This window comes from Camelus bactrianus, chromosome 13, assembly GCF_048773025.1.
Source record: "Camelus bactrianus isolate YW-2024 breed Bactrian camel chromosome 13, ASM4877302v1, whole genome shotgun sequence".
Classification (NCBI taxonomy): Eukaryota; Metazoa; Chordata; class Mammalia; order Artiodactyla; family Camelidae; genus Camelus; species Camelus bactrianus.
The window spans coordinates 59,652,084-59,680,032 of NC_133551.1; the positions used below are offsets into that span (position 1 = coordinate 59,652,084).

At 37.8% G+C, this 27,949-nt stretch overlaps 1 protein-coding gene across 2 annotated transcripts; it reads right to left on the reverse strand.

Moving 5' to 3' along the window:
• Nucleotides 1-1,193: 1,193 nt before the first annotated feature.
• On the reverse strand, nucleotides 1,194-27,769 carry YTHDF2 (YTH N6-methyladenosine RNA binding protein F2). Of its 2 annotated transcripts, none has more exons than XM_074377030.1 (5): nucleotides 27,139-27,769; nucleotides 26,637-26,661; nucleotides 25,986-26,065; nucleotides 21,625-23,208; nucleotides 1,194-5,074 (listed from the first exon to the last, which is right to left on the reverse strand). In XM_074377030.1, exons 1-5 carry the CDS (start codon nucleotides 27,163-27,165, stop codon nucleotides 5,000-5,002), a joined length of 1,791 nt encoding a protein of 596 aa, XP_074233131.1. In that variant the 5' UTR covers nucleotides 27,166-27,769; the 3' UTR covers nucleotides 1,194-4,999. The 2 variants fall into 2 exon arrangements, with proteins under 2 accessions (XP_074233131.1, XP_074233130.1); XM_074377029.1 differs by having other exon boundaries at nucleotides 1,194-5,072; nucleotides 21,622-23,208; nucleotides 27,139-27,765.
• Nucleotides 27,770-27,949: the final 180 nt, after the last annotated feature.

Consider the following 27,949-nt stretch of genomic DNA (forward strand, 5'->3'; position numbering starts at 1 on the left):
CTTCTTATGCATTCTGTGCATATCTCCCACAACTCTAAGCCATATTACAGTGTAATCCTTAAGTTCTGAAAGGACAAAATCTTGTTCATTTCTCTTTCTCCCAGTGCCCAATACCATCAACAGGGGCTCACAAAATGCAGACTGAATGTTTGAATAGATGGAAAATTTACAGGAAAAACTCGACAAAGTAGCAAAACTGGGAATTTCTTCAGGGAGCAGCACCTTAAAGGGCAACTCTAGAGTAACTTTCTTTTTTAAGCACGTGAATAGTCCCTATGGCCAGCAGGTGGGGCCACAATAATAGTTTTCCAAACTTTAAGCCAGCCACAGATTTGAGCATTATCTCAACAGGTAGAAGAAAGCAGTAAGCCATGCATGGCACTGATGTCATCTCTGCCCTGCTGGCAGGGTAGTGTGAAATCCGTTTCCCGTCCCTCAGGCAACCTAGCTCACCTGTGAAGGTAAGGGATTTGGCACTGGCAGAGGCTTTTGCACAGGTGCAAAAGCAATGGCAACACCATCTTGAACCCATATTTCTGACAGTAAAGTAATTGTTTGGTCAGGGCAGGAAAGGTGGACAAAATGAATGGGTGTGCAGAGTGGCCCCCCAAGGCTGCAGCAAGCTAGAGTTGGCGGAATGCGGGAGCATGGAGAGAATCAAGTAAGCAGGACAGAGGTTTGCCTCCCTGTGGGTCACGATGCTGGCTACCATGCTGCCAGCCCAGGGGCTGGGCAGGAGAGGCCATCCTAAGCTCCTAGGCAGGCGGGGCTACAAAACCAGTCCAGGAAACCTGCGAAGCAGAGCCCAGCAGGTAGGTGGAACCTTTTCCAACCCACTCAATTTTGCTGTGGATGGCTTTCCATGTGCAAACTCAGCAGCTGTAATTAGTATTAGTTTCAAAGAAAGGATTCTCAGGGGTAAGGAGTTTGACCAGCTGCCCAGAAACCACTAGCAATGAGTGATACAGTCAAAAATAAAGTGGCAATACTACCCAAGGCAAAAAACAAAAACAAAAACGATTGTAAACCAACTTTATCAGATCTGCATCCTAGGGACACTTTCACTCTCATATTCAGAACAAAGGTCCTACATTCATACAAGACTACATTTCAAATAAATCGTTTTTCAAATAAAGGTCAAAATAAGTGGCAATATTCAAGTGCTATCAACTTCATAAAGAAAAGCAGAAAACTTGAGTACACGACCATTTATTTTCTCACAGGCAGAAAAAGCTCTGAACCCCTTAATAGGTTAGGTGGAAACCACGACTTCCAACATTTTGGGTCTCTATTTACAAGGCTAAAGATAGAAATTACGGAAGGGTGCAAACCAACCCACATTCATTAGGGCTCACTCTAGGTGAAGTATTATGCCAAGTGGAAGTCCTCTCCACAACTCCAGAAGACTGATCTATATAGTCTATGAAAATGGAGGAAGAAATGAGGTGGCCAGGAGTTTTGATTAGATAAGTAAGTCTCCACCTACATGAGGAATAAAAACCCCACTTTAATAATCTGTTGTAAAGAACTGCTTTTTAAAAAACACAAGGGGTGGTTTCTATCTCCAATAAAAAGAACCTTTGTTCCTTGGAAAAATGGGGCTGGGGCACTGAAAATACAAGACTAGCCAGGAACATCTTATAGTACCAGAACATTAAAGAAGGGCTCCAAAAAACATTGGGGGCATGTCAAAAAAATACAGAAGCCAACTTGAAGACTAGTCCAATGGCCAAAGCTGGGACAGTATGAGCAACAAAATAAGTGACAGCATTGACCCATGGAACAAAATACCCCTGAGTCCATACTGATACCACTGAATAAATAAAATGGGGAGAAGGGACAGCTCCTCCTTACAGTAGAATTCCAATTAGTATAAATGCAAAAATAATAGACAATAGTGAATTAACATTTGGCAAATGCCACAGTAATACTTGTTCCAGGGAATAACAATCCAAAGATGTCAAAATTAGTGAACCAAAGATTGATAGTTTTAAAGTATATCCCTCCCACAAGTTACTTATTACAAAGGGAAATTCAGTAACTTCACAGTGGAGAGAAATCCCACAAACACCACCTCACCCAAGTGATCAAAGTTAACATCACCAGTAAGACATATGGACACTATGTGTCCTGATATAATGCACTGAGAAGGGCACATGATTTTAGCAGTATTCCTACCAAAAAATAACTTCAACCTAATAATGAGAAAATATTAGGCAAGTTCAATTCAAGGGTATTCTATAAATAACTGGCCAGTACTCTCCAAGTGTCAAAATCATAAAAGATGAAGATTGAAGAACTCAGTCTACAGACTAAAGACAACTAAAAGCACTATGAGATCCTGGATTGGATGCTGAGCCAGGAAAAAAGACATTGCTTGAGCAACTGACACAATCCAATAAGGTCTGTAGATTAGTAAATAGCACTGTATCGATATTTACTGTTTTTTGATAACTGTCCCATGTTTATGTTAAATGTTAACATTTGGGGGAAGCTGAGTGAAGGGCATATGAGAACTCATACTGCTTTTGCAAAATAAATTTTCCTTCAAATGGAACATGTTGGGGGAAGATAGCCAATCAAATATAACTAAGACCAAATTAAGTGAATGAGATTTATACATGTTTGCTGACATTACAGGTTCAAAATGCTTTGAATTAACACTGATAGCACGTGGTAAGATTGTTCAGTTTCCCCTCATAGTCAACAAAGGAGAAAAGTAAACAACAATGGCTATCCAAAGTCTTACATTAGCAAATGACAGAACAGAACAAAGCATTAAGGGCAAATAGTCAACAATTTCCACTGAGAATGTTGTCATTAGCAGTTAAGAGAACTAGTTTTGCTCCATTTTGGGATCTTCACCAAACCAACTTTTGGACCAAACTCTTAAGAGTGAACATAAAGTTTTGTATACTACATAAAAGGCCAATATGGTTTAAAAAAAAAAAAACAAAAAACAAGCAAACAAATCCAACATCCTGACTCCCTCAACATTCAGGGAGAGCTAGGTGAGCAGCCTTATTAAGGGATCCAAATTCCTTTCAGTTTGTCCTCAAAGTCACCAGTATTTTCTGTGTGATGTGAAAATAAAGACTGGGAAGCACTGGCTTTAAACACTGAGGCATTAAAATTTCAAGCTGCAAAAAAGTGTCTTGAATACTCTCATATCCAACCTGAATTAAAAAGGTAGGGAAATCTAGGTTAAGAATGCTTCTTAATGTTTTTCTCAGAATTATTTTCCCTTTCAAAGGTGAAATACTAAACCATGAAGCCCATGGGAATCCTCTAAAAGTCACAGAAGTGTCAGCTAAAATTGAAAACCATGAATGTTACATTTCTAATTCAAAACTGGGCATCTTCAAACTGATGAAAGCACAAGACTCCCCAATTTGAGAAGAATGTATTTCAAAAAGCCTGGCAAATAGGAATATCTAGGCATACTGTACCATGCCTCAGGCAAAGTTCTCAACTCAGTGTCAACAATAATGCTAATTACAAACCAGCATTAATTTTATCATGCCCTTGATTTAGTAGCCTAGGCTACTGTAGAATACGACAAATAAAGTCATCTGATGGCAAAACACTGCCCAACAGCATTAAAAACTCATTTTCAGAAACTTTTCTTATTATAGAAATTTTCACACATTTAACTAACTCTCCAAAATTGGGACATCTTAAGGGCTAATAATCTTTTAAGGCAGAGAAGCCCTAAACCTTAGGAAATAAACAAGGGTGAATCAAATACCATTATGGTTATATGGTTCACAAAGACCCAAGCTCACTGGAATTCCTAATTCTTGGACCTGCACCAACGTGGAATTCTGTCTAAATAAGTCATATTTCAGATTAAACACTTATACCCTTCATACTGGGCTCTACCTACTTTGCACATAAGATACCTGGCCAGGTTTCTACAGGGTTATTACACAGTGCCTGGCACCTAGTAAGTACTCACAATCAAATATTTGTTGAATGATTTAGCAGCGGCTCTACCTTCTCTGGGAAGTACCCACAAATAAAGAATTAATGAATATTGGCCCACCTTGCTTTGCACCTCAGAGGTCGTGGTTATCCAGCCCTGGGTACAAAAGCAAGCCTGAACTACTTCATCTCAGTGAACTTTCTAAAAATGGATGCTGTCTCACCTCTTAAAACTCCTTATACTCCAAAGCTTGCATAAAATATAGCAGATCAAATAATACTAATAAATGGTACTAGAAGTGATGCTCAACAGGATCTCACGTTTATTGAGAAGTGATTAATGGTAAAAAGAAAGGCAATGCCCTTTCCTCATTGGCTGAACAGGAAACTGAAGAAACATTCACTACACGTTTTACAGTATTTTTCTCTTCCAAAATGCATTTCTGTAAACAAGTTTTTACCACTGTTCTTAGCTTTGAAATCAAATTAATCCTGACTTAATCAGTATAATGTACAACAGAACATTTCTTAGGACTCCTAGTACTTTACTTTGAGTAACAAAGGGTCAGAGAAAATGAACCACCCTTGAAGACACAACCTTGGGTAACACTGTTAAATTCTCCAAGACAAAAATTCTTCATAAAAATGTTCTTCCAGTTCGGAAGGGAAAAACCAAATTCCCACTTTCTGGGGTGGAGGCCCAAAACCTTCGAAACTCAAGTGTTCTCCAAGTGCAAATGTCAAAATGGGGGGAGGAAAGGGTTTAAAAATTAGAGAAAATTGTATGCACTTACGGACTTTAAAATCCGAAAAACATAGTAAAAAGACAAAAAAACAAAGCATTATGCTCTGAAATCACAACCAAAGCCAAAATAAAAGGGACATTTTTCACCTAAACTACCTAGAGGGATTTTTTGTTTAGTTTTTTCTTTTTCTTTTTTTTTTTTTTTCATTTTCCAGTTAAGTCCTATGTCTTTTGTGAAATTCCAATACTTAAACTGCAAGTCTGCAATTGTCTCTGAAGTCAATGAAATTAAGAAAAAAGTCCTAATTCTCTTGAAGGTCATTTTTCCTCTTAGGATATGCAGATGCAACCGTTGCTGCAGTCTGTGCAGAACTGCCTTTTATTTCCCACGACCTTGACGTTCCTATAGAAGTTAAAAAAAAAAATTGAAATGGTTAGTTAAAACTTATCTGAACATGTTTAAGAATTAAAACTTCATAGAATAATCTCAATAGAAATTTAATGATTTGTGCTAAATAGAATATTTCCCACAAATAAAAACTGACTTTTACTTAATATTTGAAACCAAAGTAACTAACACTCAAGCATCCCAATTAATACAAAATTATTTTTCTTTGACTTTAAAATACTTAATTAACTAAACAGATTTGTCCTCCTATTGCAGTTGGTTTAGGCTGATGTGTTAGTCCCAAAAATATGGGCCTCAATAACTCAAACATGTATCAATGGCCTACAGAAGGGAAGCAGAATATATAGTACACACACAAAAAAACCTAACCGTACTAGAATCATCCCATATTAGTCCCAAGGCCTTAGACATATTTATAAGCCTCAATTTTGCTTTTTTTTGTGAAGTGAGGATATGTATCTGGGCTGTGGGAGAATTAATGAGCTGACATACAGAAAGCTCTTAGTCCACAATAGGCGAGAAAATCCTCCTCTTCCCCTACGAAGAGTTTAAAATCCACTTAAAGATGGATTTTGAAACTGACTGCAGTACTTTAGTTTTCTCTGAAATAAATCTAAATGCTCATTTTCTTATTTAGAATCATTCTTTAGGAGCCTTTCATAAATTTATCCTAAACAGCTTTCCACTCTACACTACCTCATGTATTGCAATTTTTAAAACTATGACTTAATCCATATGCCTTTTAAAGCAAAAGTATTAAGTAAGGAGCACAAAGACCTGAACTTATACACAACTCATCAATCTACCTGAGTAGCGTCATTTGCTCCTATTCATCCTATGGTAACTACAGTTCTGAAGTTAAGTATGATTCCTACTAAAGAATAGCAACTACACTTATGAGTTTCCTTGTTCCAGGCACTGGATCCTCATACCACCTGACAAAGACTGTATTATTCCTGCCTTAGAGATAAGAAAACTAAAGCTCAAAGCTCAAAAAAGTTACCTGACCAAGGTTACCTAAGAATCAAGAATTAAACCTAGGGCTGTATGGCTCTTTTCCTACACTATGTCATTATAAATATTTATGTAAAAGTCAACAAAGTGAGGCTTTGTGAGGAACTGGCTATCCTATCACTAAATTACCCTATGTATATAAAAACAACTATTAAGAAAGAACAGTTATCTTTTTGTGATGTCCCACTTCACATATCTGGAATTCAGGGATAAACTCATCAACATACAAAGATCTGGGATATTCTTTTTAAAATAAGTCATTTTGAAATTTCAAATTTAATAAAATTAACTTAATAAAATGATTCACTCACACTCTACTTCTGGAAACCAGTCAATTCAGTAAGAAAAAAAATTCAATCCAACATAAAAGGGATCTCAAAAGTTTTGATGCTCCTGGGCTCCAGTACTGACTCCCCTTTCTGTCCTTCCTATATACTCTCCCAAAAGTTTCGATAATAGATATATTATATTATCTGTATTAGGAAAATCACAATTAAAAAAAAAAAACCTCCAGCATCCATCACAATGAAACTTCCAACAGCACCTCGATTTTCGTATCATTCTTAAACTCATCTACCTAGTTTTGTCCTTCATAATTTGGATGGATACCATTTATCTAACCTCTCTTCTATTGCTGATCAAACCTACTCTGAGGTTTAAGATAATCTGGACTCTGCTATGTGTTTGATTAAGTCCCATTCTTATGTTTTTAAGCCAAGAATGCCTAGCCTTCTGTCCTTCAAGGTACAGTTCCAATCCCTTTCCTTCTTTGAGACTTCCTTAACCACTGCAGCTTTCAATGTCCTTCTAAATCTGCATCCACAATTTAAAAAATTAAACTGTACTGTATTGTTTCATATGAAATTAGTCTCAACTAAACCAGAAGCTCCTAAAAGCAAAGAACAGGTCTTCAACTAACCTCACACACAAACTTGTGAGTTTAGCAGAGGATGGTAAGTTACAACTGACTTTTAAATAAAATTCTGGTTCTCATCACAAGACAGAAAATGGTGATGAATGTTCACTAAACTTATTGTTGTAATCATTTCTTAATGTACACATGTATCAAATCATTATGTTGTACACCTTAACGTTATGTCAATTATGTCACAAAAAAAACTGAAGAAAAAATTCTGCATATCATCTTTTAATGTAATAATAACTTCAGAAATACAAATAAACTTATATGCCCCAAATGATCAAAAGAAATTAAAAACAGCACTGTGAAACTGCACTTACTACATCATCCCATTTTTTTAAACACAAAATTTATTCCTCTTTATAATGTGATACTACATCCCACATATATCTGTGTTCGATTCTGCCTCAAACATAACATCAAACTATTTCTGAATCTTAACTACACAATAATAACAGGGCAAGTACCACCTATGTCCTAATGAAACCTGTATGACAGGTTTACTTTAAATTATGGAAATTACAAGTGAACAAATGACATCAGCTGCCTTTATCTCCTGATCAACAAAGAAAATATCCCATTGATACACTTCAGCAAGCTGACTAAATCGCTCTATTTCCAAATACAATTTTGATGTAGACACAAAAAATAACTTATATATTTACAAATAAAAGATAATATCCATTTTCTCAGAGATTTTAAAGATACTCAAGCATTCACACCATACTATTTTAAAGGTAAAATGAATTTGGCACCAATTTAAAAAAACTATAAATGTTTCACAACATTTTAAATACTAAATACTTCAAACATTTTTATTTAAAAAAAAAAAAAGGGTTGGAAACAGGAATGAATTGGAGGATCCTGCTTAAAGGGCCTCCCAACTGTCTAAATCTGACAATTTGAGCATTGCATAATCTTAATAATAAGTAAACAATTATCACAGTAATATCTGAACTAGGCAAGAATTAGCAATGGATGCTATATCTAAAGGGTGAAAATTTGATGAGGAGCAAGATATTAAGAGTCTCAATCTATTTTCCCACTTAACTAAAAAGAAAATAGTACCTTTACAGTGGAAAACCTGACAAATACCTTAAATAGGTGATCAAAGTTAACATTACCAATAATGGCATAAACAGACATCTTATACTTCCTAATGTGATGCACTGAGGACACAAAATCACTTGTGTTCCTGCCAGAAAAGCATAATCTGAATGTACATAATGAGGAAAACTTAAACTGAGGGATAACTACAAAAATAAATAGCATATACTCCTCAGAAAGTCATGTCATAAACAAAATGGGTAAATGGGTGGAGTGTAGGTGTGTATGTGAGTATAGCCACTGTAGATTAAGAGACTAAAAAGACATAAAACTTAGAAGATCTTGGACTGGAATCTGGACCACAAAAAAATTGCTACCAAGGACATTAAGACAACTGGTAAATATGAATGACATCTACAGACAAGACAATATTGTGTTAATGTTAAATTTCCTTATTTTGGTAACTGCATTGTGGTTATAAATGCATATTCTTATTCTTAGGAACTACACAGCAAAATAAAATATTTAGGAGAAAAGGGCATGAAGTCTGGAATTTACTCTCACATGGTTCAGAAAAAAAATACACATCTTCAAAGAGAATAATAAAGCAAATGTAAAATATTACATTGATAAATCCGGGTTAAGAGTATATGGGAGTTCTTTGTACTATTTTTGAAATTTCTCCGAGTTTGAAATTATTTCAAAATAAAAAGTTAATAAAATGGAGGAAAATATGAGTCTTCATTTAATTCTTCTGCAAAAATTGGTTGTATTATAAAGCTATGTTTGGAGGGGAGGGTACAGCTCAGTGGTAGAGTGTGTGCTTAGCATGCACAAGGTCCTAGGTTCAAATCCCAGTACCTCCATTAAAAAAAAAGAATAAACCTAATTATCTTACCCCCTAAAAGAAATGAAAAAAATTATTTAAAAAAACCTAATTTATGTTTAACAACTCGTAAAACTTTGAAATGTTTATTTCCTCATACCTACACTAAAAGTCATCAAACACGAGGGGATTTTAGCAAAACAAACAAAAAATCTGCCTTGCAGCTTTTTATAATGAAAGTCTTTTAGAATGAGAAAAGATGGCACACAGAGGGAGATTACACAAGGACCATTATTTTAAACCACTTCTGGACATTAAAACCTTTCAGGTTTCTACGAAAGACTTCTCTTACAGCAGGTCTTCCTTCACTTTTGTGACTATTTCCTATTACCACCGGGAATTCCACTAAATACTTTGACCGTTTATGGTCAAAGGATTTCACTTGTCAGCTGTATTTATTAACATTTCCAATCAATCAGTTGTACTGTGGTAATAATTAACAACAACAACAAAAAAGCTCGGGAGGTAGGGATGGGACAGGAGAATGATGATGGATACACAATAAAAGGAAAGCAGTAGAACATATAAAAGCAAGCTGGGACCTCCAATGGGTCCAAGCCCTAACCAAAATTGCCATAAGCACAACATGTATTTGTGTCTTGGTAGACACACTCCAGCTTTCAAACAAGATGCTACCGACACACCATACATAGCAGAGGAAGTGGTACAAGCTGGTTTTCCCCATGGTGGTGTCACATGCAGCATACCTACCACCTTTTTTAATCTAGCGCCATGTGTAATAAGGCAGCTACAGTGAGATCTGTGGTAGAACAGACTGGAGTGGCCAGTCTAGGTTAAGGTCCTGTGTAAGATCTTCAAGCACAACACAAAATTAATCATGAAGTCCCAATTAACCAGAAAACAGCCCAAATGCTAAAAAGAAGGAAAGATGCATTCTGAGAGTTTGAGGAAACTATAATGGTAGTTAAGCAAAAAGCAGAGGAAAACAGCAAGGCAAGATTTTACTGAATTCATACTTCCTCCCAAAATTCCCACTAGAACATTGATCCTAATCTTTAAATCAGTCCACAATCTCACTGTTCACTGTTCAACTGTCACTGTTCATTGAAAAGACTAAAGAAAAAAATCTTAAATAAAGATAAATTTAAAGATATTAACTAAGAATGTATGAACCAGGCAGGGGAAGAAGTCTCTCAGCCTCAGTATCTTGTCTGTCACTTAAACAACTAGAGGTGATACTCATACCATCCATCCATCCCATCTCAGCCCCTCCTCACTTTACATCTATGATTATAAAATACAAAAGTTCATTTCTAGAGGAAATACCTAAAAGCCACAAGGTGGCAATGTTAAAGTCTGCACACTTGAAATCCCTTCCTATAATATTGTAAATCCGTTTATTTATTATTCCTCTATTTAGCTTAATATCCCTTCATTTCTACTACCACCCCTCTCCCCGACTTTAAAGTGGGCCATAAAATACAACTGAGGCACATTTATATTTACCTGTTGGGTACAATTTTACTACCTTTAAAATCAGATGTTTAACACCCCCCCCCAAATCAAACCTACTTAATAGCCTTAACTAATTCTTCCTATGCCCCCATGGGCCTTGATACAAGAAAACACAAACTCCAATGCCCCTGGCTGAAAATAAGAGAATGCTTAGATAGGCTAACATGAAAAAATACGACTACACTAAATTCACTTTCAATGCCTTATATAGTTTATGAAAGCAATCTTAATAGTCTCTGATGCTTTATGAGACTGTATGAGTTACATGAGTCTACTGCCAGAAAGACTGAGTTTATGTATAATTAATACTGTCTTCCACAGGTGAGGGAACAAAAATATCTCCAATTTAAAGCAGGTCTATAATATTTAAAACATATTCTATCTTCTCACTCCCTTTTGAGTTTTTCTAGGTGCAGAAATAGACGCTTAACTGGAATGAACTTCTGAGAACTGACGTAGGAGCACCAAGATGAAGTAAATGCACTAACCAATAACTTTGCCTAAGGAAATTTCCAAATTCTGTTCCAAGACTGTTAATTAGTAGCTGAAATCCTATGTACATTTCCCCAAAAGGGTCTGAAGTAAAAAGCCTACATAACCTACTATTTTCAAGGCCCTGAAAAACATCTAATGACAGAACAAAGGGTAAGATAGTAAGACAATGGTAATAAAGTACATTAACATTTTTTCAGCTATTCTTTGAATTACTCCTTGGCTCTCCATTAAGAATTAGATTTGAATCAAAACTAATTTCACAATAAAACCAATAAGAATGAATCAATCATTATAATATGCTTTCAGCTATCTGATAAATGATATCATAACCTCCAGTTCTACCTTCAAAAATTTCCAGTCAAACCATCCTGAATACCTCCAGTGATACCTCTCTAGTCCAAACTACTGGAATCTCAATAGGACTTTGCCACAGCTTCCTCTTAACTGATCTCCCTTTCAGTCTTGTGCCCTCTTCAGTCTATTCCAAGGATGGGATGCCAAAACAAAAACCCAGTAGCATTAAGTACCACGCCAAAAGTTACTGAAGAATTTGATGATTTATCCAAAATAAACACAGGCTATGTATGTATTTATATATATACATAAATTTACAGGCCTGAGATTATGGTTCACCAATAAGCATTCATAAAAGACGTATCTGTAAACACTTCACTTGTATATATAAATTTAATCCTCCTAACAATCCAGTAAGTTTTGTCCCCTTTTTTCATAAAATACTAAGGCTCAGAAGTTTATTTGCTCAAATCAGTGACAGTAGCAGATATGATACCAGGTCTTCTTGTAGAGCTCCTGGCCTTTTCACTACTATGTTAACTAGTCCATGGAATCTAGGATTCATGCTCTATTGATAATGTCAACCTAATGTATACATAAACCTAAAATTTTTTAAAGGCCCATTATACATACTTAATAGAATTCGTTCCCATATCGCAAAAAAAAAAAATTACTTTTAAAAAGTAGTTAACATCTTAGTTTGGGCAACTTCAGTATGGCTAGTAGCCACCAAATCTTATTGCTTAAAATTACCTAACTCTCTAAAAAAAATTACTGTGCTCACAGAAAGGAAGATACAATAAAAAGAACACTAAATAATGTAAAACTTGAAACATTAAGGCTTCTTAGAAGTAGCCATAATGCCTCTGAGGAGATTACAGCATTAAGTTACACGTGTAGGATATTAAGCCAAAGACACTGTCACCTTTTAATGAACAAATAGTACATGTAATTAATTCTTGGCTCATAATATTGATACCTGATAAAAAAAATACTATTACAAAGACCCTTTCAGCTTTAAGGTAGGCCACAGTATAGATAGGTACAACCAGGCTTATCAGACACGTGCGAATTCTAACACTGTTTCCAAATATGAAGTTTTGAGACCAGTAAGTAGACCAGGTGGAGGACTGCAGTGCAAGGAAGAAACTGCAGGAAAAAAATAAACATGAGTAATTTGAGGTGGGGGACACACAAAAACTACCTAATGACATCCATAATTTATATACAAGCGAAATCACCTATAGAGCTGTAGATAAAATGCAGATTCTAAGGCCTCACCTCCAAAGATGCTCACTCAACAGGTGAGGAACAACAATCTGCAGTGTAAATACTCTCAAGGTAACGTGTACAAACTGACAAATTTCTCTTCAATTGTTTCTAATCATTTTAATACCTAGGGAACTTAATAAAATTTCAGTTTAGCAAATTGAGGGGTGGAGCCAGTTACCAGTATTTTTGTAAATACTTTCCAATTTTTGGTTTTTTTGTTTTGTTTTGGAATTTATACTGATGCTCTCCCATCAGGTCCATCCTGCTCCCCTCCGCCACCCTTTGCAGGTTTATGGACTCCAAGTACGTAACAGCTGTCATAAATGACTGAATTACCCAAGAACTTGTCTAGGATTGTAGGTCTGCCATTAAAATGTGGTAATCTTGCAGTCTGTGTACAAGAGTTAGGTAGCCTAAGACTTTCCCACTCACATTATAACCTTTAGAGTAATTATCCAGAGCTATGTGTTCTCCCTTATTCCTGCTACCTGTCCTTAGTAGCAGATCTCACAAGATTAGGTAGGGTACATCCAATTCATTCCATTCTGATGCTTGTGATGAGGGAAGTTTTAAACCTAAGTGTTTAAATAAAGGTTCATTTTTCTATACATTTCCTATATACAAACTCTTCTAGACCCAACTCAAATTCAGTCTTCCATAAAAATGCAATCTCCAGTCCTAAATGGTCTTGCTATTTTCTTCTTCTATACTTGGTCTCATACTGTAAAATCAGCACTTTTAACATACACTATCCTATACTGTTTCACTTATATTCCCTCCCTATGGCTAACTGGAGTTAAATCAGTTCAATTAGGGATTACTTATTTAGCAAGGGATGAAAAGCACTAGGGTACTATTTATTGAGCCAGTTGTTACAGTCTGTATTACCTAGTTGATATAACTAGAAAAATTTGTTCTGAAGGAGGTGGCAGCAGGATGCTAATTTAAATTGAATTATCTGTTTCTGTGGAGAAAGACAGAAAGGATGATCTCAGTCTACCACACTCAGCCTTTCTCCTTGCTCATTTGCAGACTTACAGGATTCAATGATGAAAGTGATCACTTTTATTTGTCCTAATTCAGGGAACAGAGCTTTTCGCCTCCTCTACATGGAACTCCTGAGCAGTGCAGGTATCAGTCCTTTATCATACAGTTCTTTAGGCAGTCAAAGCCAATGCTGTAGCCTCCCCAGCTCCTGTGAGATGTCTTCCTAAGCCCTCCTTCCCCCAAGACTAAATAACCCAATACACCTAGATGACATGCTGAAGCGGCAAATTCCTTGTATTTCTTCAATTTCAAGAGATTCCCTCACCCCTACTTCCATGCAACATTCCTCCATTCAAAAAAAAAATTCATGTCATCTAGTGGGTTCTAAATTATGCTTAATAGTAGAGATGCTTCAGAGATCTCCCAGGGAAAAAAAAATTACATTGCTGAAAACTGTAACAGGACCAAGCTTTACTTCTTGCAGATAAGCAGAATAGTTCATATCTGAATAATTCTTGGTTTAAACTATTCAGAGTAAATACTGAATGATTCCAGAATCGCTAACTACCCCTTGTCCCACAACGTTGTCCCCAAAGTTTAGAAAAACAGCATTTCTCCCAGATCAATTTTAGCCGTATCAAAAACAGAATACTGACATTTTTAATATCCAACTGTATTTCAGACATTGTTACATGGCCTAATTTACCAGAACAGCCCATACTAGCTACATAAAAGCTGGTCTTCACTAAACCTCTTTAAGGCCTAGAATAGACAGCTTGGAAGACTTTGCAGGTTAGGAAGGGCTGGAACAATACAGAAACAGCAAATACAGAGTCTGAGGAATGATGCAGAGCCCAAAACCTTCAAACCCCTAACAAAGCATTCTCATGTTACTTTTATTCAATAGACAGTGGTTGGCCATTTGCAGTCATCTGCTACCTCTCTGCAGTTTCTAAGCTGATTATATCCCACTCCCTGAAATTCTACTCAAGATATAGCCCTTTCCTTGTTCTCTTTCTCAAGCTCAGATTACTCCCTCTCAATCTTTCAACTGCTTCCTTCTTTAACTCATCTTTTAAACTGTTATTTCTGAGGGTTCTTTCTTTGGCCCTCTTCTCTGTGTGCTGACTCTCGACTGCACTGCGGAAGTAGAACATCAACTCTGCTTCTTCCTTAGCTTATGTAACTTTGCAAAGGTAATTACTCTTTTCTGTGCATCTGTAAAATTGAGATAGTTGCATCTATCTCACAATGACAATGAAAATTTAATATATACATATATATGTATTAGACACTATATACAGAATGTTCAATAATTTGTCATTATTTTTATTACCAATGTTCTTGAGTATCAAACTTGTCTTCACCCTATACTGAGGGCTGAAAACTTCGAAATTTCTATCAACAGATCTCTCTCCTGAGCTCCAGATCCTCTCACTTTACTGTCCCACAGGCAATCCAAATACTATTTCCAAAAGCCAAAATATCTCCAAACTCTAACCTGCTGCTCATCCCATATTCTCTAAGTTTTCCTAAATAACTAATCAGCAAATATATATATTACATTTTTCAACGCTAACTTCCCCATTCCCATTATCTCAATTGAGGCCCTCATTTCTCCCAACTATTATAAAAACTTCTCATTTAGTCGCTGAGTCAAATACACCTTTGACTTTATCACTTATCATTCTTTTCCATGTTAAAATTATTTTACCAGCTAAGCTTCCACAAGACCCACTCTTCTATTTGGCAAATACCTATCTCCACATATCACATAGTGGTCTATGGGCTTTAGAGCTAGAAACACTGTGACTTTGGGTATAGTTCCAACATATTTTCACTTATCATTTATTTAAGACAAAAGTAGAATAACAAAGATATATGTCAGAACTTTACTGGCTTGACAATAACTTAAGCAACTTTCTTGCTAAATTGGATAATTTTTAAATTGTAGAAGACTACTTCCTTAAATTTTTGTGTCATTCAAAATGTCAGGAATATAGACGTGACACACTCAAGTTTAATCTGCATTAATATTTTCTCCATCACTTTAAATCTAAACAAATCAAGAAAAATTAACTCCTGATTTGAATATAGCATGTCAATTCCCACGGCATCAATAACATGGTTGATTTCTAACTACCAATGGATATCACTGAACATGAGGCTTGGATATGCAACAGAACATCATATATTGATATGGCTATAACCTCAAAAGTGGTGAATTTAAATATCACAGTTTAATGGTAATAACAATGGTATTCTAAGTTTATGGAGTTTAACTGTAATTTACATTATAAACTGTAGTTTATAATGTAATTCAACATAAACAGAAAGGCATTTAAATACCTTTTAACACAATGTATTTATTTTTTAAGTTTAGGTTAATTTAATGACTGCATTTAACCACTAGCTTGCTAACATTCTCAAAAGCTGAACAGCTGGCTCACAATTAGCCAGTTCCAGCACATCATCGGACTTACGGTGAAATAACAAATCCACCACTTGTTATCTATGAGACCTCTCTGAGCCTGCTTTCTCATCTGAATATGAGAATGATGTATTAGATGAGATAGCTAAACTTTTATGTTTAGCTATGACGCTATGTGCCAAGTACTGTGCACCATTTGAATGCTTATTATCCTCTTACTCGTTCTATTTGACATATTTCAAATGTTATTTCCTCCATGAAGTCTTCCTTAATTTCTCCAAATTTATCACTTCTCCAGAAAGCAAAAACATTTCTGCATCCATCTACTACAGCTCTTATTTCATATTTTATCCATTTTGTTGTCCTCCTAACAACACTGTCTGGTACTAAGGCAAAGATGGCACCTTGTTTATCTGTTCTAGCCCAGCAATTAATATAAACATTCGTTGAAAGATGGATACAAAGGGCATGGTTCAAAGAGACCCAAATTCATGTCATCTATTCTCTTCTGGTCCTCCTTTTAGGGAGGCTACAAAAAGGCATTTTATCTACCCACAAAGAAGGCAGATGATGAGTAATACAAATAGAATTTTCTCAACCCTTTTGGCAGAGAGACAAGTAAATTCAACCACAAAAGATATAGACGGCCTTAGAATTTTACAAAAAGTTCAGGCTTGCCATCCGATTAAAACAGGATGCCTACTCACTAGTTCTGAAGAAGCAATTTAAAACAGTGGTGGAGTGAGGAAATGTTAAAAAGATATAAAAGAGAATATATTTGGCTAAAGTAATGTTTTCTTCCTTTCTGATTTTTTGTATCACTAAAATTTGGATAATTAAAATTTTTTAATAAAGTTGAAAATGGAGCCAAAGTGATTACCTCAAGTATTTTTTAACAAGGGACTAAATGTCCAGATTAAAGGGTCAGGAGGGAAAAAAAAGGCTGTAAGAAAAACACATAAACAAAAAACACTTCCTTATAAAGAGAAATATTAATTTGTGTCAACGTTATAGGAAAACTAGATTTAAAAAAAAAGAAGAAACATTTCTCTTGAATAATCCCTTCTATGTTCCTTTACTAAGTCTTGTACTAAAGGTACAAGTTTAGGTAACATAATAAACAGTAAACACATTAAGAAATAACTACCTAAATGTCTCATTTATACTAGGATTCACTGAGAATCCACCAATCCTGTCTGTCATCCAAGTCCCAACCTCAAGTCCTTTCTTCTATTTTTTTATGCAATAAGTATTTAAGCCAGAAATTAAAGAACACAAACAAAAAGGTTCTCCTTAAAAGACCTGTTAGGTACCATCAATTCCTCTGTATTAAATTCAAATGTTATCTTGGGCCATGGGACCCTCTCTTAATTCTTGGTTTCTCTGATCTAAACTGTCCCATGTGTGAATCTTCTCTATATTTTCTAGTAAAAGTTCTTTTAGTCTCTTCCTGAAATCCTATGACTAAGAACTCAACTTTTAGAAGTTCTTTTTATTTACAAAAATCTTCCTCCCTATAACCTGTATTCAATGGTTCTAGTGCTGTCTTTGGCATGGAGAATAAACCTATCAGAGTTTTTAAGCATCTGATAACAGCTATCATTCCCCTTCTAAATCATCTCTACTAAGCTAAACATCTGCTAAACACTAGGATGAGAAATAAGATAACATATACGAAAAGGAAGTCAGCTGTATATACAGAGTAATGATACCTATTATTACCAAGTACTGGTTCACCCTTACTTCAAGTTTCCCATTGCGTTTCATGGAAGGGTTACATAAAGAACCTCCATCCCAATTCAAATCACACCTTACTTGTCATTCTTTTAAATTCTACTTTTTTTTTTAAGCCAACTTTGTCCCTATCTCAGTATATTCCTTCTACACCCAACAAGTTGCATAAACATTTCATTAAACTCCCTTTTCCTAATCTACTCTCCAAACTTCCCTTTTGGGAAACCCATTTCACAAACTCCAATTAGACTTGTTCTCAAACTGCATGGGAATTCCTGTTTCAAGTTATTATCTATACAGTATTATTATCTATACAGATTTGGGCTGTTCTGAACCCATGTTCACTTTCCTCAAAACACCTCTGGCTATATTCTATACATCTTTCGAGGCTCAGTTCAGAGATCACTTCTTTCAGTATTCTTCTATGATCAATCCACCCACATCCCAGGCTGAGTTAGGCAAATTGGCACCCTGCGCATACCTTGAGAAAACACTTTGTTTTGTATTGTTACCTGTCACTAATGTAAGGCTCCCTGACAATATACTCCTAGTTTCTCTGTAGTGTCCAGCACACAGTAAAGTTGTTCAAAGAAAAGATAAATACCTTCATTTCAATTCTTAAAACACCATAATAAATTTTCAGTATATCCAAACACACTCTAAGTCACCATTTTTAGGTCTTCTGCTTGAAAATAGTAATTTTAGAGATATTTAAGAAATCTTGCTATTCTCACTCAATAATGAAATTTTTAAAAATATACACCTTAAGCTTTTGTCATGATAATCACATCTTCTCTGTATCTGTCTCTCTTCCAAACCCCCATTAGCTTTCCATTTATTCAGAAAAATCATTTACCCAAGTGTCTAACCAAGTCTAATGCTGGGATAGGCTTTAAGAGAATTAGGCAGTCCTCAGTCCCCTCTACTAGACTACTCTTATTTTTACCTAGAGTTAAAAGGCAAAAACTAAACTATTTTAAATTCTCCCTTTAAGCCAGACTATTTCAAAGTTGAGACAGAGGGAAAGGTTAATGGACTATTTGTCTTCTTCTGAATAGCTGACAATAATTCTCCCAGCAAAAAAAAATTTAAGAAAAAGGTCCAAATGGCAATATGTATCACAGTCAAGACCTTCAAAAAGCATACATTCTTTGACCTAGCATATCATTTTAGGGTAAGTGTGAATCAATGTTTGTATTTTAGGATGTTCACTACAGTTGCTATTTTACCTGGAAAAGAATTATAAAGAAGCTGACATTCAATGACATGGATTGGTAAATAATAATAAATCTATGAAAGAATACTATTAAGCCATCAAAAGCGACATCACAGAAGAATATTTAAAAACCAGGGAGACGTTCTAAATAAATGCAGAAAGTAGGTTACAAAATAGTATCTGAAGTATTTAACAAAGTAAACCACATATTAAAGATGTCATTGAAATCTGCTGGAAGTTTCAAGCCAGAAAGATCCAAGATATCCAAGCCAGACAGATCTTGAAGGTTCTGTTACTGAATTAAATCATATGACAGAACAAGGCAAAAATGGCTGCAGTTCTGCTCAGTGTGTTCTGCCAAGAAACATGCCCAATCATGGAACTTTAGAACAGCTGTGACATCATTTTCAGGATGAAGTTTTAAGTATTTCCTTACTGACTGAGGTACCATTTGGCAGGAAGATTTCTGCAATCTTGTACATAGTACCAAGGCACGTATATAAACACCCCACCTAAGGGAATCTACTGTCTCAATGAGCTAACAGTCTCATTCTCCTGAAACTTGTCTTGGAAGCCTTAAGACTGGGAGAACAGTTTACAGTCAGTTATGTAAGGATGTTAAAAGAAAACAGTGGGCGACAGAGAAGTAAGGCAATACTGACTGAAATGGTAACTGGGTTTAGAAGCAATCATGGGCCGTTCCTGAAACCCTGCAAGCTCTTCTTACAGAAGGTAAACTAAAAAGTAATCTGACACAAGTATAATCGAAGCTTTTATTTTTTATTTTTATTTTTGGTGGTTTATTCACCAGCCTGAGAACAATTAGAATACTCATTCACCAAGTCTTTATGGAATGGTTTTAAGACGGATTCCATTAGTTGGCTTAACAAAGACCCTAAACCTTGATTATTATTACACTCACTCAATGAGAACACAAGGCTGGTCAATTTCAACATATGAATCTTACATCTACTTAAGAAGTTCAATTATCACTCGCTGAACCACTCAAGTGAATTTAATACAAACATATACTTAATTAAAAGTGTACATAAATTAAATCCTCAAACTTGCTACTTCATTTTTAAATCCAAGCTTCCCCACTGGCTCTAACAAATACAAATTTTCATAGCAGCAACACTGTACATTCCAAAAAAAGTCCTGTCTTTGTCTTCCTGCTTTTAAATCACAAGATGTAGGACAGAACGATGCAGATGAAAGCAAGCAGATTTACAGTATGTGATAGATTATTACGCACATTTCAAGTAGTTAAACCAAGCACCTGGATGTCCCTCACACGTTAATAATCTGCTATGCCACTACAGGATTCCTAAAATGTCACGATCCTCTTCCTTGTTCCTCTAGAAACAGAAGCCTATGAAGACATCCTTAAAGCTGTTCAGATGATTGGCAAAAGTAATCAATAAACTATCTTTTTCTACAAGATTATGGAAGACTAAGTTAAACTGCTAAATCCTGGAAAAGGGGAGAGTTTAAAGGACTAAAAAAGAGCAAGCTTTTGACAGTCAACTTTCCAATAATCTGGCTCTACTTCCCCAATAGTTTCATCATCACTGACAAGTATCAATTCCTTACTTGTACACACTGGAAGATAAGAGTCAACCATTCTGCTTTAGTCAGACAAACATGGACTTCTGATTCTGTATTACAGAGGTAGAATCTACCAGAGTCCTCCCCCCACTGCTCAAAGGACCAAGTTTTTATAGAGGTGCAAATGCTTCCGATCCTAGATTATACAAGATCCCTATGAATTAATGACAAATTCATAGGAAATATATTTACAGAAGCTTGTTTTGTTTTTTATTTTACATTTGAAACTAACCACTCAGAATTCTATCACTAATATATACATGCTTTTAAAAACATTTTCTCCTTGCCATTATCTTTTCACCTACTTCCTATACTTAAATATTTAAATGTCTAAGTTCTAGACAATAAATGATCTGCCCCAACCAGTATTTTACCATTCTCTTATTGTCCTATAGTTTACACTCAACACACAGAACCAAGCATTACCAACTCTTTAGTGTGGAACTATTCTCCATCACTCTGCCCAAGATTCCTACTTGTTAACAGAGGAAACAAGAAGGCGAATCTTAGGGATACAACAAAATGTTAAGAGCAAGAGGTCAGCTTTTTCTGGATTATCTGTTTTCCAAGTTTTATATAATAAACATTAACTTTCCTAATGGGAAAAATATATTGGGAAAAAAGTAATTAAGCAGAACACTATGAAGGACAGGAGCAAGGAAAAAAGTTGTGAGAAACATCCTCTTAACACTGCCAGTAGCAGAAGACAGGCAGAAAAGAAATGTCAGGGCTTGGTGAACACCAACTCTTGAAAATAACCGCGTACCCCAGTTAGGCCAAAAGTTAAATCCAGCTTTTTTTAATCTTCTCTGCCATATTACAGCCTAAATCTATTCTTACTTTCATTTCCAGTTCTGTCACTTCAATCATTCCCTTTGCATTTTTTTCACTCATTCTTCATTCTGTATCACACAAGGTCAGTTCCTCTATGCTTTCTGCTTTCCTTTAATTTAAACTCACACTTCTGTCCTACATTAACGTTCCCACATTCCTTCACACTAACGTTCAAATAGTAAGACCAATTATCCTTTCATAAAGGCTTGAACTGTTAAGTGATACTTGTGTTATTTAAAGAGCTTTCTGTTACTAACGTTTCAGTATACTTCTCCTGCTCTCTAGCTCATACTCCTTCCCTAAAAGTCTTAAGAAGAGTAAGCTGGTTACCTTTTTAACACTTTCTTCTTCCTCTTGGCGTTTCTCATAGTGTGAGAAGTCATCAAAAATGGAAGTGGTGTGCTTGTAGCTGGCTATGATTTTCAACACCTGCTTAGCCTTTTCCAGAGGCACTTCCTGAGTGTCCCTGGAGTTGGTCACTGGTTTATTCTCATTGTTCTCTAGGCGAATGTGTCGCAGTTGGCTATTGGGAACGTCCTTCACAAAAATCCACCTGACATCAAAACGACCCTTCCATTTGTCCTGGGACCACACACCTGCACATGTGTTGTAGTCCACAGCAGATTTCATTTCTGCAACGCCACAGAAGTGTCCACTGCCGTTGACACTGAAAAGTAAGTAAACGGGGCCTTTCCCGTTCATGGAGCGATAAGCAGCATCCAGTCTCTTGTTACCATGCTCTGTGCTGCACCAGATATTATACTTAATGGAACGGTGGATATCGTCCTCAGAGTAGCTCTTAATGATGAAAACCCGGCCATGTTTCAGATTCCAGTCAAAATCCTTGGGGTTATAGTTATTAATAGATCGCAGCTTCTCCAACACTGGATGAGGTTCTGAAGGAGTAGATCCAGATCCAGCCTGAGACTGTCCTACTCCATTACCATCCACCCCATTATGACCAAACCCACTGCCACGGTTCCGAGGTGCTACCCAGCGGGTTGGCTGAGCCGCCTGTTGCTGCACTGAGAGCTGAGCAGGCTGTGGTGGAGGTGGGGGCAATGGCTGTGTCTGTTGCCCTACTGATGCCTGAGCCACTGGTGGGCTATTGTTAGCCTGCTGACCAACAGGCTGGGGAGACCCCTGGGTTGGCTGCTGACCTATATTCTGAACCAAAGCCTGTGAGGGTGCTTTTGCCACAGGACCCTTGTTATCCCAAGTTCCAATATCCATGTTATGCTTTATTGGGGGTGGTGGAAGACTCGACCCTGCAATGCCATTCTTGGTCTTCAACTTGGGTTGCTGTTTTGCAGGCTTGCTAGCAATATCAGCCCAAGATGCTGGTTTTGGAGGCGCAATGGTAGCTGGAGGCAAACTATTGGAAGCCACGATGTTGCTAGTAATGGAACTACTACCAACAGCAGAGCCTACAACTTTTGGAACATTGCTTGCAACTTCTGTGCTACCCAACTTCAGTGCTGCCATCCCTTGGTCTATAGTATTCATGCCAGGAGCCTTATTGAGGGTCTCACTGGCAAAAGCTGACTGTCCATCAATCATGGCTCCACCTAAGGAGCTAGGTGCATAAGCATAATTGCTACTATATCCAGAGCTCTGAGTAGACTGTCCCTGAGAACTGTTATTTCCCCAAGCTGAGAAGTCAATCCCACTGGGAAAGAAATTAAAACCATGCTGACCAAGAAATGGAGTGCTACCTAGAGCTCCTGGTTGTCCAAACATTGCATCTGGTAAGAAGTGAGGCTCTCCGTTGCTCAGCTGTCCATAAGAAGTTAGATAGGGCATGGCTGTGTCACCCCCAGTAGACCAAGCAGCTTCACCCAAAGAATAGGAGAAGCCAATGGAGGGACTGTAGTAACTGGGTAAGTAGGAATCTGACATGGCAGTATATGCATTATTCTGTGGAAAGAAGGAAAAAAAGCCAAATTAAAACTAAACACAAAAGTAAATAAAACAACAATCAGGACCATTTCCTCTCCCAATTATTCTTACAATTCAAATGTTTCAACTATTACCATAAAAAAAAAAAAGCAGAGTGATCTTTTCAGATGTTCTCTTCCCATAAATTTGCTGATATTTTTATAGTCTAAGATATTTGGTTTAATAATTGAAATGTTTAAACATTTAAAATTATACTGACATACAGTGAACATAGATAGGCTTTAACTTTAAGCACACTTTAGAAAAGGGAAAACCCAGCACCTCACCAAGTTTAAGCCCTGCTCTACAGAAGTGTTGAGATGATGCCTTTTTTAAAACCACCATCTCTGGACTGAAGGACTGGAAATATTGCCAGAACAGGAGTGTTGAAGAGTTTCTTATTAACACAATACTATATAACAGAACAAAAAGAACTGGAAGTTCTTTCAAGTTCTATCCCAAAAATCTCTGCAGCCATTCCTCAACCATAAACCAAAAAGCAATGTTCAATACATCTAGTTTACAGTGTAGCCTCTTGACAAATCACCTGGGAACATTTACAGATGCCACTATTTAATTATAACCTGGAAAGGAAATGCACAGTGGCTTCCAGTAGATTCAAAACTAAAAAAAAAAAGTGTTGCTTTCTGTTCTGCTTCACATATAGAAGATTTAGCTGTAAACTGAAATGCACACCCAAATTTTCCATTAAAAACAGGAATGTAATTCTAAAGACACAATACAATCCATATCTTTAAAAAAGGAATCATCCTTCAGAATAACCACACAGTTATACGTAACTAGAAGATAGATTACTTTATAAAAACATTTTTAATCTTACGTTCATTTGTGCTGACAATATTTTACCTCCTTTTTAATAATTCCTATAGCTCACAGAATAGGCCCATAATTGAGGAGCCAGAATAACACAGAATGGGTCTCTACAGATGCAGATACGGCTCAACTCAAAAACAAAGTACTTTACCCTAACTTCAAAATAGCTCTGGTATCCTAAAAACCCATTAACTAGTCAAAAAGGGAATTTTGTTCTGAAGAGACTTGAATGACCATAACCATGTTAGGCTGTTAGTCTGTATTACCAAAGCCATTAGTACTTCTCCCTAACCACTAAAACACATCTTCTAGAGATGAAATATTTCAACTAATGCAGTTTGTTAAAAGGTGGTGCTTTTCTCTGCCAATTTAAAATTCTCCTCTAAAAAACTAGGTCTTTCACGCATACCCTCAAGTTTAAGAGAAATCTATTTCTCGAAGATAGTGTTATAATTTTAACAGCCCCAAATTCATTATTCACCCTATACTTAACATGTTAAGCCTGGAAGAATTATTCCAATAAGGTGATGAAAAACTGGTTAAAAAGTAGATGAAATACTCTTGACATAAACTAAAAAGGACAAAGATTCTCTACTCAAGATTTTTAAAACCCTCCCAATTTTTAAAAGACATTTAAGCTTTAGTTTACTTAATAAAAAACAAATGCACTTAATATCACAGGTTATGCCATTATATAGCTGAATGCCAACACCTGAACTGGCAGGTTCCCACATGCCCCTGAGCTCAAAAATGTGAATTACACAATGTTTCACAAGGACTACCTAGAATTATGTTTCCAAATGCTCCCACTCTCCCTGTTACAATGATTATGTAAGCAAACTACTTCAATAGCAGGAACCCATTAAAAGTTCATTCCTCTACTTCCTTCCCCACTTTTCCTGATTAGCTGGTTGTCTTCTGCAAAAACTTTTTTTCCATCATTTCCTTAAGTGGTTTCTACAGTTTTTAATATTATATAAGGGATCAAAAGTTTTATGTAAGAATTAGGCCCAAACATGGCCAAGCACTAATATGTCAAGTTTTTCAAAACTATTATACGTATCTTTTAGGATATTTTGAACAAGTTATTATCAATTTTCCTTCTGGTTTATTCGTCTAGAAATTATATTTATTAGCTGCAACTTTGTGACTATGTCTTTGGGGGCAAAAATTATTAATACAAAAGAACTGCCAAATCAAAGAAATTTCTATGTGCCTATGTCATGCTCATATATGAACCTATATGCAACTAATCTTCACATTACTAGACACATTAATTGCAAAAGCTAGAATTCCATCACTCTTGATCTCTGTACTAAACATTATTTTATCTTTCTTTTAACTCCATTTTGTAAATCCTATAGCTTAAGTGAGAAGCTAAACATATATAAAATTAGTCTTCAAAGATACAGATACAGCTCAACTTGAAGAAGAGTACTCAGCTCCAAAATAGTTCTGATAACCTAAGAACCCACTAACTAGTGACCAGAGGAAAGGAAGAAGAAATCCAGTTCCGCAGCACTAAATAAAGTTCAGGTGATTTTGTCAGCTTTTCCCACCATATAATAATCCAATTTTCCTAAAAGAAAAAAATGTTTTGGGGGTGAACATTCAAAAGAATATTTAACACTGGGAAGTATCAAGTTTGCACTGTTATATCCTTGGTGAGGAGGAATTACTCAAACAAGTGTTGCTGTTAGCACTACACTGTAAAATGTTATCAGTACTAGACTCAAGAGAATGGTATGTTTGTTAACAACAGAGATGAAAATCTTAATGGCCTGTAACGTTTGTAACAACTGCTTTTATAACGTATTAACTGGTATGAAGAAAATCATCCCCTGAAAATGAGATTTATTGATAGAGCAAAGAATAATGGTATGTTTCATCCTGATCAAGAATGTAAATGGTTAACTACTCACGGGCCTTGCCTGTGGACTCAAGTAAGGTTCAAAATCATCATCATTTAATCCATCCTTTTGATGTACAGATCCATTTTGTACTAAAAGAAAAAAAATTCAAATTAGGAGTGTCTCAAGCGTACAACTCACTCTCCAAATTAATCAAATACCTCCTAACCAGAAACCTTACTAAACGGAGTAAGTTTGGATTTCAAAAGGATAAAGATGAGAGTGAATGCTGAGCAACTGAGGAATATCCGTCAGTGAAAATGTGTTCCTCCACCCGGAGCAAGTTGATCTAAAAAGGTCATTTTATTGGCTCCTCTGGACTTCAATTCCCTCCCGCTTCCCCTCCCCCATCACATGTGAGTACTTCCAGAGTGTGATCCACGAGGATGAAAAACAAAGGCCTTCTAAGACCTACAGGAAACTAAAGACCTGGGACATTTCAAAACCGAATCCACCCCCACCCCTAATGAATTACTCCTTGTTCACGAAAAAGCTGTTCGCCAGCTGCAGGAACACACCGAAAGGGTCAAATACTCCAGTGTGCGGCACCTGCAAACTAAGAGGCTCCCGAAAGGTCCTCCCCGGGGCGCTTCCCGAAGACCCCGCCCCCAACACCGGGGGTCCCCCCTCCCAGCCCGGGGCCACCGGCGGAGTCGGGCTCACCTTTGTTTCCTTGACCTTTTGGTCTCTGCGGGCGAAGGAAACGTCGCCGAGAAGCAAGTCGTCCGAGGAAGAAATGGAAAAGGAGAGACAAATTAAAGCCGGGCCCGAGAGGGGAATAAAGGCGCAGGCCTGAGGAGACGCGTCAGGAACGCGGGTGAGGGGAGGCTGAAGATGGGAGGCGGGGGAAGCGCGAGGCCGCCGGGGACGCGCCACAGACAACGCGAGGGGACCAGAGCTTCAAGGAAGGGGAAGGAAACAAGACGAAAAACGCGGCCGGCTGAGAGGAGAAAACGCGGCGCGGCCGGCGGACGCTGAGGCCCGGGGAGAAGCGCGGAGAGCGGACCGAGGGCGAGGCGCTGGGCGCGGCCGGCCTGAGAAGCTCGAAACCCGGCCCACGAGAGGCGCCGCCTCAGCCCGGCCCGACCGGGGGCGGCGGGCCCAGGCCTAGTCGGGCTCCCTCTCGCCTCACACAATGGCCGAGGCATGCGGGCCGGGCCTGTACCTGCTCCAAGAGGCTGCTGGCGGACATGGCTCTCGGATCCTCACGGGTGGCGACGGCGGCGGACTCTCCTCAGGGCAGCGGGCGGCGGATGAGCCCCGGCAGCGGGAGCAGGCGGCGCGGCGGTGGCTTTTGTCCCTGACACTCGGGGGCCTCGGCGGACGCAGCGAAGACACAGCGCGCGGCTCGGGCTCCGGCTCCGACTCGGCGACGCTCTAGCCCGAGCGCTCAACGCCCGTCTCTATGCCTTTACGCGCGCGCTCGGCCCTCGCAGCAGAAATAAGGGCGCCGAGCGGCGGAGGCGGACGGCGCGCGCGGAGCGACGCTGACTCTCACATTCACTCACCCACGCGGAAGGAGCCCGGCGCGAAGCACCCCGGGAAGGAAGAGGCGGAGCCGCAGCGCCCTCTGGTGGGCTGGAGGAGCGGAAGCGGCGCGCGCGGCCTCCCCGCCCCCACCGCGTCGGGATTGGGGCCTAGGAGGGTCGGGGCGGCCAGGGTCGCTCCACGAGGTTTTGACTAACCCCCGGAGGGAGTAGCTTTAGCTTGAGAAAACCCACAGAAGCTGTATTTTCACTGAGGAAGCGACCCCCAAAGGCTGAAAGACCTTAAAATAAACCTGCATCCCAGCTACAGATGGCACCCCACCCCCATATGGGAGGGATCCCGAACAGGGGTCACCGAGCCATGAGGGAAAGTTCGTGGGGGCCCTGCCCCGAGAAAGACACGCCCCACCCCAATGTGGTTGTCCTCCTCTATTAGCTGACTACAAAAACACTGCCCAGAGGATAAAAATATCTACAAAAAATCTGATC

What these genes read in the sequence shown, in the direction of transcription:
- YTHDF2 (XM_074377030.1), bottom strand. Translation starts at nt 27,165, where the DNA reads ATGTCCGCCAGCAGCCTCTTGGAGCAG. An exon ending in CCAGCAGCCTCTTGGAGCAG is followed by an intron (nt 26,662 to 27,138) that starts GTACAGGCCCGG and finishes CTTCGCCCGCAG; the next exon opens with AGACCAAAAGGTCAAGGAAA. An exon ending in TGAGTCCACAGGCAAGGCCC is followed by an intron (nt 23,209 to 25,985) that starts GTGAGTAGTTAA and finishes TTCTTTCCACAG; the next exon opens with AATAATGCATATACTGCCAT.